At 34.9% G+C, this 10,553-nt stretch overlaps 1 protein-coding gene across 1 annotated transcript; it reads left to right on the top strand.

The window, feature by feature from the left end:
* Positions 1 to 722: 722 nt before the first annotated feature.
* Positions 723 to 7,628, top strand: LOC145590894 (zinc finger CCCH domain-containing protein 6-like). Its single transcript, XM_081647287.1, has 5 exons — positions 723 to 842; positions 925 to 1,009; positions 5,662 to 5,874; positions 6,130 to 6,254; positions 6,343 to 7,628. The coding sequence occupies exons 2-5, from the start codon at positions 950 to 952 to the stop codon at positions 7,316 to 7,318; spliced, it is 1,374 nt and encodes a 457-aa protein (XP_081503413.1). The 5' UTR covers positions 723 to 842; positions 925 to 949; the 3' UTR covers positions 7,319 to 7,628.
* The last annotated feature ends 2,925 nt before the right edge of the window (positions 7,629 to 10,553 follow it).

The raw sequence follows: 10,553 nt of genomic DNA, 5'->3' as shown, positions 1-10,553 counted from the left end.
GAGTTGTTCATAAATTATTGATTTTTTTTCATTGATTGTGAATGATATAGAATGTTAATTGTTGACATTTTTCTTTTTATTTTTTATTAATTTAGTTAAAAATATTTGGTAACTTCAATAATTTTAGTGTCATAAAATGTAGGTTGAGAAATGGGGTATTGAAGACCTCTAGTTGATTCTACATGAAAGTTGATACTAGTTTTATTTGATTTTTATTAAAATAACACTTCTCGATGGTAATCAGTAATTTAAGTTTACCATAATAATAAAATTTTAAAACGTTTACCACTTAGAAAATTAAAAAGTTGGAGTTCACCAAAGAGAATTTCCCGAGATAATTTTTTTTTATTTGATTACTTTGTGCTTATTTAATTTTATCTTTTTATTGGACAATTGGACACCATTACCATTACCTAACATTGCTCTTATATAATTGAGATAAACTATTAATAGATAATAAATAGATTACAAACCCTAATTATTTTTTTACACATACAAACCCTAAATTATCAAAACTTGAGAATATCAATGACAAACTCTATTTTCTTTTCGTTTTTTTAATGGTAATGCACAAATTTGAAAACTAGAATCGTTGTTGAATTTGAAGAAGACGATAAATATATAATTTGTTTTTTTGGTATTTAACAAATTGTAACAAGTCATAAATTGTCAAGTAATCCATATTTAAGAATTGGGTCTTTTTCTCTCCATCTAAAAAACCCGAAAGGGCATCATTCGTCCTTTTTCTTTCCTCCAACTTGAGGATTTTCGTGTTTATTTATAAAACTGTTTTTTTTTTTTTTTTTTTTTTCCAGAAAATCGATTCCAGAACTCATTCTTAGGTAAATCAATTCCATGGCTGTCTTTTATTCTATATAATTCCAGATTTAGTTCTTCGTTTTTACTCAAATTTATATTTTTCAGATTTAGGGTTCAGTTAATTTTTAGTATGCAAGGATCGCAAAAATCAAAAAGGGTTTCTTGGGCTTCTGATGAGAATCTTTGTCAGGTATTTAACATTAATCGAAATTTATTCTATGCCCGGATGAAAATTTCAAATTTTTCCCATCAAATCTGTGAAATTAATTATTTCGGACGCCCAAAAATCAAATTCAATTTAACAGAAATAAAATAACACTTAATTTCTGGTAATTCGGAATCTATTGAATTAATGGAGTATGTGTAATTGGGGATTAACTCAAAGTCTCAAAAAACAAAGAAATACATGAAATACATTTCTGGGTTTTATTTATCTTTAATTAATCTGAAAGTAAGAATTAATCTTTGAATTATCTTGCGAATTAATTAATGATTTGAAAATAAAAAAGATACAACCTTTGATTTATCTGTTGTATAGATGGATTATGCTATGTTAGTGAACCTTTTCACTAAATTAAAGACTATCTTGGACTCCAATGGATTATGAGAAGTTACATTTACTTTGCTAAGTTTGCTGAAATGGCTTACACAAAGATTGAGTTTGTTAATAGAAGTTGAATTTGCTATTCAAAAAAATAGAAGTTGAATTTGATTACAAATTTTGATATATATGCATGTAAATTTCGTATAAGTGGTTTTGTATGTAGCATGGGATTGCTAGATAATGTCGCATTGCATGTTTTCCAGAACTGAAGATTTCTTTTTATTGAGTTCTGTTGATTGTAAATTTGATTTTCCTGTAGTTTGAGTTGATTCTGAAAAGTAAAAGCAAGGCTTGGAGTTTTCTTCCGCTTATTGTTATGCTGATGTTTGACTGTTGATAGACTTCCTATATGATGTGTATTAGAGAAGATTTCAGAGTATGCAAGATTACCTTTAGCAGAATATATGAGGCTTTTCACTCCAATATTTGCATTGTCATAAACTGATTCATGATGGACTCTCAAAATTCATTAGTGCTGATGTAGGTAAAAAAAAAAAAAGAGGAAAAAAAAAAAGCTTATATCCAAAGTAAGTGACTTGTGTAATTATTTTGACGTTTGATTTTTGTCATCATGTACTAGTTGATTTCTCTTTTGGCAGGGTGTAATGCTTTGCTATCCGAATTCATACCCTGATTGTTGGCAATGCCTAATGAGAATGAATTGTTTTGTTGTGTTTTATTAGGTTTGCTTTTTGTATTTTGTTTCAGTTTTTTATTTGTCACTATTATTCTTATCTGTAAATTTTAAGTGTTTAGGTGATTATTTTTACATTCCTAGCTATAGTATGATAGATGATTGCTTGAATCTAGTCGTATCTCTAATGGGCTTTGTTGTGTAGGCTCAAGATATAGGGTGATGAAAATTTTGTTTCAATTAGCGTTTCTTATACAGATGATCATTACCTCTGTGTGATTGCTTAGTGTAACTGTGCAAGGAGAAGAGCTAAAGTCATATTCTCTGATTATTGCAGGCCATGATTTTAGGCCATTATTGGGCCATAGTTATGCTAATTTTTAGGTTCTATAAGTGATGGTTGCTGGTCACAGTAAATCAGTATTTCTAATATACTTGCCTGCATATCATAGTGCATATATTTCATACTCAGATGTAACCCTGTAACGCGCGGCTTATGTTCCTGAGTTTACATGAATATTTGTTGAAACTTTACAAAAAAGAAATGCTGCCTGTAGATATCTTACATATCTAATTTCTGCTTTATATGCTCTTTTCTTGTCACCTATCAAAGATATTGTTGCTATAGGATTTTATGATGGTTTGAGAAAAATTGAGATGCTCTTATATTGGAGAATATTTTCATTTTAACTATTTTTTTACATTTGTTAGATACATCTTCAGTATGATTCTATTCCTTTACAACAGAGGATGAACAAGCTTGATGCCTCTTGATCTTCTTATTTTTTAATATTTTGGTGATTTGTTTTGATGGACATTTAATATTTAAAGCCAATAATGGTAATAAGAGTTTTAAGTAATGAAAGGAAAGTTATGGTTGTGTTAAGAGTTATTTTGGTTTCACAATTGTGTTGATAGCAGTATGTAACTGCACCTTTGGGAATAAAATAATTTCTCTGTTTACTTGTAGCACTTTTAATTTCATGTTTGCCAATGCATTATTTTAATCGTTAATATCTTTAAATATCAATTAAGTAATAAGGCGAATCTTACAAGATTCCACATTAACTACATTTCTCATTAATTATAAATCATCAAAGCTAAGTAGTGTATGTGAGAGTACATAAGTCAATTTGTTGCAAGTAAAAAGAAATGGAGGAAGTGTATATATAGAGGGTTGTTTTAAACTAAAATATGAACAGGAGCGTCTTGGTTACACTTCCTCGAGATATTCCTTCATCTGCCTTCTTAATTTTTTCCTGTTTATACATGTATTGATTGCATTTTTTTCCCTCTCTACTGATGTATATATGGTATAATTATAACTTTTCTCCATCATTAATGTTATGCAAATCAATTTATCCTGCAGAACTTATTGATCTGAATCAATCCATAATTATAAATAAATTTGATGGATACTGAAGTGTATGTAAATTTCGGTGCCACCTCCTTTGTTGTAGTTCCTCTTTTAATCTCAAGATATGGCCCCTTCCCTATTCTATTTCTTCCTCTAATTTGCTTCTGCTATTTTTTTTTTCTTTCTCGCAATTGCTTCATTTGGATTCTTGTTAGGTTTAGCCCAAGGGTAAGAACATATAAAAACCTAACTTTTTTTTTTTTTTTTTTTTGAACAGTAGTATTGTGAAAGACTGAAAACCTTTAGTCAATATTTTTCATTTGTTTTCCTATTCCTACTCAAGTATTAATAAAGCAGCCACATATATCTCAAAGACAAGCTGCAAAAGGATGACCTATCCTATTCATATATCTTAACATGCTTCCTGCCATTGACAAAACAAGCATGTAATTGTTGTCTTGGTGACTTGGTCTTTAATTCTCCTTTATATTTATTCAAGCTGATTGATTTTGGGCAACCTGATACTGCTTAATGATGTCGGTTATGAACAGATCATAATAAGTTCCTTTGTTTTCTTAATTTTGACGTCTTTTTAGTTAATACTAACCCTGGTCTACAAATTTTGAAATATTTGGAATTTTACAATTATCTAAACACCACCCTTTGACCACCTTTTGTCATTTATACTTCAGAAAAAAAAAATATAGTCATGTAGGATCTTATTTGATTTGTCTCGATGTATAGTTTCTAGATGTTAACTTTTTATGATTTTAACTTATTAAGTAATTATTAATGTTACCAATAAAAAAAAGAAAAAAGAAATTAAGTTAACTTGAATATTGTCATGTGTGATTGGAAAAATATGGAAGAAACCAATATAAATTAAGGACATTGTAATTATTGCACCTTGCACCCTTTTTTGCACCGCCTCAAAGTGAAATGCCAATCCTTGCACCGCCTCAAACTGATGTGGTGTGACAAAATCTTATCTGTGTTGCTAGATTTTGGTATTTATAATTCGTAGTTTCATATTATCCCAGCTTATTACAAAAGTGCATTTTAGTCGTTCACTGTTGAAGAAGTGAGAACTCTGAGAATACGTTGCCTACTTGCAGTATACACATTAGCATTATGTTTGGATAGGGTGATTTGGAGGGACGGGAAAGTGAGATGAATTTTTCTTTGTTGGGTTGAATGAGGAGGTGGGTGAAATGGATGGGAGGGATTAGGACTTAAGGAGAGACTTACGACCCTTCATTCTTTAACAAATCAGTTTTTCAAATTGGAGGGATTTGGAAGGAAAATAGTATATACCAAGTAATCCTGAATAAAAGTTAAAAGACCAAAATATCCTTACTCGTCAAACCCAGCCAGTTATGACAACCGGCCTAATGCTCTTTCCTCTTCCCCTCCCCTACCCTCCCCCCTCTCTTGTAGATGGAAAAACCCCCTAATAACTCAAAAGGTTTACCTTCTTTCTTCACCTTAATGACTCTCACTCGCTTGCTTCTTTTAAAGTTTATGATCTGCTAAAACTGCGTGCATTTTTATCAGTATGTTTGATCGGAACCTATCATCTTGTATCATCGAAGTTATGATTTCAGTTTTGTTGACAGATGAGACACCAGAATATTATTGTAATCACAAAGTTGCAATCTGCCTTAATTTTTTTGGCTTCTGTTTTGATGATATGGATTCAGAGATGTTGATACTATACCTTTCTCTCCTTTTTTGGGTTTTCTTTTAATAGTTCCTCTACCTTCTCTCATCTTCTTTTTCCTTTTAAAAGTTATCCAAGCGAGCTGTAATTGGCTGTGAGACATCTAGTTCTCATCTTTCAGCCTTAGTGATGTGGTATTTGGTCAATGCATACTGAGGAGGGAATGGGAGTTGGGATAGCTGCTGAATGGACCCAAATAACTATGTTATGCACATTTATATAGCTTGAATTATTGCAGTATATTGAATGTTACGGTGCTTTCTTTATTTTGCATTATGAGTCATTGAGCTCTTTTAGACATGATTTGAGGTTACGACTAATTAAGGGGAGCATGAAAGATGTTTTGTACATTGATCATGATTTGTGAGCCACTCACTTTGTAACTTAGCATCTGCTAAAGCAAGATACAATGTTTTATTATAATGATCCTACTTTATCTTCTGTTACATTAGTTTATGAATATGACGAGGATTTGTCGAGGGATGACAAGAATGATTAACATAGGTATGATGTTTTGATTTGAACAGGTTAGACTGTTTCTCTCGGAAGAATCTCCCTCACAAGTTGGGGCAGGTGCACAAGATCACCTTCAAGTAAAGAAAATTGTATCAGGCTTGCCTGTAAATGGATTAGTGGCAGACGACAACCTTCCACCTGGATTTGAAGGTTTCAATCCTGCTAATCAATTGAAGAACAGGTTAGCCCAGATTCCTGTTGTCAAATGGCGGTCCCCTCCAAAAGTAAGTGGATATTAGTCTTGGAATACCTTTCTATGATTTGCTTGCAGCTTCATCTTTAATGTAGCCAGTGACCTTATCTGCTTATGCATTTGTTTTGATAATTAATTATCTGTCTGTCCTCCTTTCTTTTAGCTTTCATTTTATTTGGCCGGGGATGCATGCTGTGCCATCCACCATGTCCATGATGCCTTCTATGCTTCCCAATTTGGCAATGTAACACGGAAGCTAATTTTATTTTGTATTGGAGTTTTGCAGTTTACTTTGGGGGTTGAGTGGCAAGTAGTAAGTGGGGAGGAAAGTAAAGAGGTGGAGATCCAAAGTCAAAGAGAATTAAGAGTGCTTGAAGCGTATTATCCACGCCAATCTGCAATTCCTCCAAAGTTTGAATCTATACCTAAAAACATTGTTTAGCTCTTTGTCTTGGGTCTTATGTACCTACTAATCCATGTCATTTGTTATTCTTTGCAGTCCTGCTTCTGCACCAGATATAGAGTGTGCTGGACAGGATGACCAAACATTGCCTTCAGTTCCCATCACTCCTATTGAAGAAGAAGATCTGTCAGATCCCTCTTCTGATTCTGTTGCTTCTGCTTGTGCCACTACTAGCTCATACCTGTTGGCGGCCCAAGGGACATCTTCATCTCAAGGTGTTTCCCATAATATCAACAGTGGGACATTGGCTGCTGGATTAGCAACTTCTGGTCAAGAGGATGTGTTAAAAGCTGCTCTTACTGCTGTCGCGAAGGGCAATGAGCAGATTGACCACAACCTGCTTGTAAAAATTCTCAGTAATCCGACTATTTTAGAACAGTTAGTTAGGCATCAAGGTCCAGGCACGGGACTTCAATCTGTTTTGCCAAAGCCAATGGAAGGCCCACATACTATTTCTAGGCCCTTATCTCCTGGAGCTCCTATGTACAGGATGGATACACCACATCCTCCGGCTCCTCAATATAACAATATGGAAACAGGACCATCCTCGTCTGCAATGATGTCAAATGGGTTTATGTACCCGTATACAAATGGCACAGGACCTATGACCCATCAGCATACAGTCCCACCGCTGCCTGGAGTCACCCTCCAAGCTCCCCCTGTACAATCTGGTTCTTCCTCTCAAGTGAAGGACCTCAACTACTATAAGAACTTGATTCAGCAACATGGAGGGGAAAGGCAAGCTGACCCTCAACCACCGTATTCAACGAATCCCATCCATCATACAGGTGTAGATCAAGATGTAGATAATTCAAAACCAAGAGATGCCAAACATAAAGGCATGAAGCCTTGTATGTATTTCAATGGTGCAAAGGGTTGTAAACATGGAGCAAATTGTATGTATCATCATGACATGTCGCTCCAGCAACGGGTTAGTAGTATTTCAGAAATGCAGAGTGCAAAGAGAATGAAGATGGATAGAGAGATTAGAGGACCACAATCGTATAGTTAACTTGAAGACTAATTCTTGATGTTCCAAGATAAATTACGAGGTCTGGGATCGTATTTATGAATCTTCAAAAGTTTTGGGCCAAATTCTTGCTTGTGTGCCTCTTCTCCGAATTGCACCTCTTGGGCACAGTCGGATGGAAGCTCGGGTTTCCAAAGATCAAGGGTATATTGTCTCAAACCCTGCAGATGGCTTCGCCCTTGTGTGTATACGAAATCTAATCCAAGAGGAGAGTGTTTTCAGCCTCATTTGGCCTGCAGTATACTGTTTCGGCTTATTTTATCTGTTTCCAGAGGATTTATTTTGTTACTAATTGATTTCTTTTATGCCTTTTAGCATACCAAATTTAAAAATAACAGTACATGAAGGCTGGATAGGTTCGCAGGATGCAGATAATTACTTACCATGGAATGATTCTCTCTGATATCTTTGAATCATCAGACGTGATTTTGTTCGTTTATTTGACTTTTCCACTTACTAAATCATGCAAATACGGTGAGTCAATTTGTGTGATAAAAGAGAAATTCTGTGTGATTTAGGGGTCTATTTGGTTTGAAACTTTGAATAAAAGGCAAATTCAATACTCTCCATACCATCTGAACCAAAACACATTGATGGATTTAGGGGTCTATTTGTTGTGAAACTTTGAATCATGGAATTAATTAAAATATAGTTTTGGTTGAGATCGCATGAATGGAAATGGTGTAATCGTAACGGACCAAGTAAAAGTTATCATGGTAGTCTGGTAGATATATGAATTTGAAAAAAATAAAATTGAAAAATCAAAAGCGGTTTTAAATTTGCACCAAAGCGTTAATTTACAATCCTTTAATTTAGGTTTTTTTTAGAAAATAATACCACAAAATCTCAAAAAATGGATATGAAATATAACACCACAAAATCTAAAACTTTTATTATAACACCATAAAAAAATCTCAAAAATTGGATTTCATCACCATTTAACGGATTTTTGGATGAAACCGTTAGTGGGACCCACTACAGAGACGTGTCAATAACACATTGATTTAAAACAAATTTTTTTTAAAAAAAAGAAAAAGAAAAAAAAACCTAACCCAACCACTAGCCCACCACTGACAACCTTGACCCCATCTCCGGCAACCCAACCCCAGTCATTGGGACCAGCACCTAACCCCCATAGCCCAGCCGAACCCACCACCTAAATCCCATTGCCCACCAGCTGAACCTACTACAAGAAAAGAGGGTATTAACAATTGGTATTTGTGACTATCCTAATATTCGATTGCAAAGAGACGGGTAGTTGCAAATATTATAACTGATTTTGCCATAGTTACTATGCGGTCGCTACTTTCTAACAAATATTTGCAACAACAATAAAATTCAATCGCAAAAATATTTTTGCGACTGACCGACTGCAAGATACAGGTAGTCGCTAACTTTGCAACTAAGTTTTTAGTAGTTGCTATGTGGTCGCTAATTTGCGGCGCTCTTATAATTTTTTTGACTAAATTGTAGTTGTTGGGGTTTATAATTTTAGAACTTTTTTTTAGGAAAAGTATACTTTAATAATCCCAACTATGGTCGATTTACTTTTAATAATCCCAACTAAGGTTTATCATCTAATAATCCTAACTATGGGGTATGTTTGCCTAGAGTAGTCCCGATGATCGAGAACCTGCTGAAAGAGTTTTTTTTTTTTTTGGGGGGGGGGGGGGGGGAGGGGGGTTTAATAGCCACGTGTCAACACATAATTAGCCCAAAAATTTAAAAACAATTAAAAAAACAAAAAAAAACCCAAAATTTTCTCAGCCATCCTCCCACCACCGCCAAACCCTAACCCCTCCCCCTACCTCGCCGAAAACGGTCGGCCACCCCCTTAACCACCAAAAATCGGTCGGTCGACCCTTTAGCACCCCATCTGACCCACCATCGGCCCTAAAACCACCTATCCAACCCACCTCGACCCTAAAACCACCAACCAATCTCTAGAAATCAAGCGCCCGGCCCTCTCCTTCCTCTGCTGCAAAAATCGCCCCTCCTCCCTTTCCCACCCTCAAAATCGGCCCCCGGCGATGGGGGAACGGAGTAGGGGCGATTTTGGCAGCAGATTCAAGTTTTAAATATGGTTTCAAGGGTTTTGATGGCGGATTCAAGTTGTAGGTTGGTGGTTTTGGGGTCGAAGTGGGTTGTGTTGGTGGTTTCAGAGGTCGGAAGTGGGTTTAATGGGTGGTAGAGTATCGGCTGACCAATTTTGGTGGTAAATGGGGGGGTGTCTGACCATTTTCCGGTGGAGATTAGGGTTTGGCAGCGATGGAGGTAACGGTGGCTTTAGCTGTGTAGTGGTTTATTTTGGGGGAATTTTTTCTTTTTTTTAAGTTTTTTTTTATTTTAGACCAATCACATGTTGACACGTGTCATGCTCACTTGTTATAACAAGTCATTGACCAGTCGTTGATCGATTGGGACTACTCTAGGCAAACATATCCCATAGTTAGGATTATTAGATGATAAACCTTAGTTGAGATTATTAAAAGTAAATTGCCCATAGTTGAGATTTTTAAAGTGTATTTTTCCTTTTTTTTTTAATTAAAAATTTGTGACTAATTTATGACTAACTATGGGGTATGTTTGCCTAGATATCTTTCTCCATCTTTGAAACCACTCCAAATCTCCATAACTATATTCGTATGATTGATTTTGTGGATGAGAATAGAAAATTTGGGGTGGTTTTAGAAATGAAAAAAAGGAATATGGGTGGTTTCAGAGGTAGGAGAATGTATTTAGGGTGATTTCGGATCATAATTAACCCTGATGACTGAAAAAGTTAACAATTATTAGTCATCAAGGATATATGATGTATTTTTGTAAAAACTTGGGGTATATAATGAATTTAAAAAAGTTCAGGGGTATTTGATATTCAGTAGTCTTTTCTTTTTGGGTGTCGTTAAATGTCGCTCCCATTTTATAAGGGAACACTCGCATTTTTACAAGGAATTTCCATTTTTACCCCTAGCATATAAATTCACGACTCACTCCACGACACTCACATTTCACACTCAACCCTCACTATCAAACTCTAATTCACTCTCATTTTATCTCTCTAAAAATTTAAAAATTAAATTAAATTAATTAAAATCAGAAAAAAAAAAAACAAAAAAACTTCACACATACACCACCACCAACAACCAACGACAACCACCAAGGAGGTGACTTAATCGATGGCAGATCGGCGCATCAGGTTTACGTACGGTGGTGGCAG

This window comes from Chenopodium album, chromosome 18, assembly GCF_948465745.1.
Source record: "Chenopodium album chromosome 18, dcCheAlbu1.1, whole genome shotgun sequence".
Classification (NCBI taxonomy): Eukaryota; Viridiplantae; Streptophyta; class Magnoliopsida; order Caryophyllales; family Amaranthaceae; genus Chenopodium; species Chenopodium album.
This window is presented reverse-complemented; position numbering and strand designations above follow the sequence as displayed.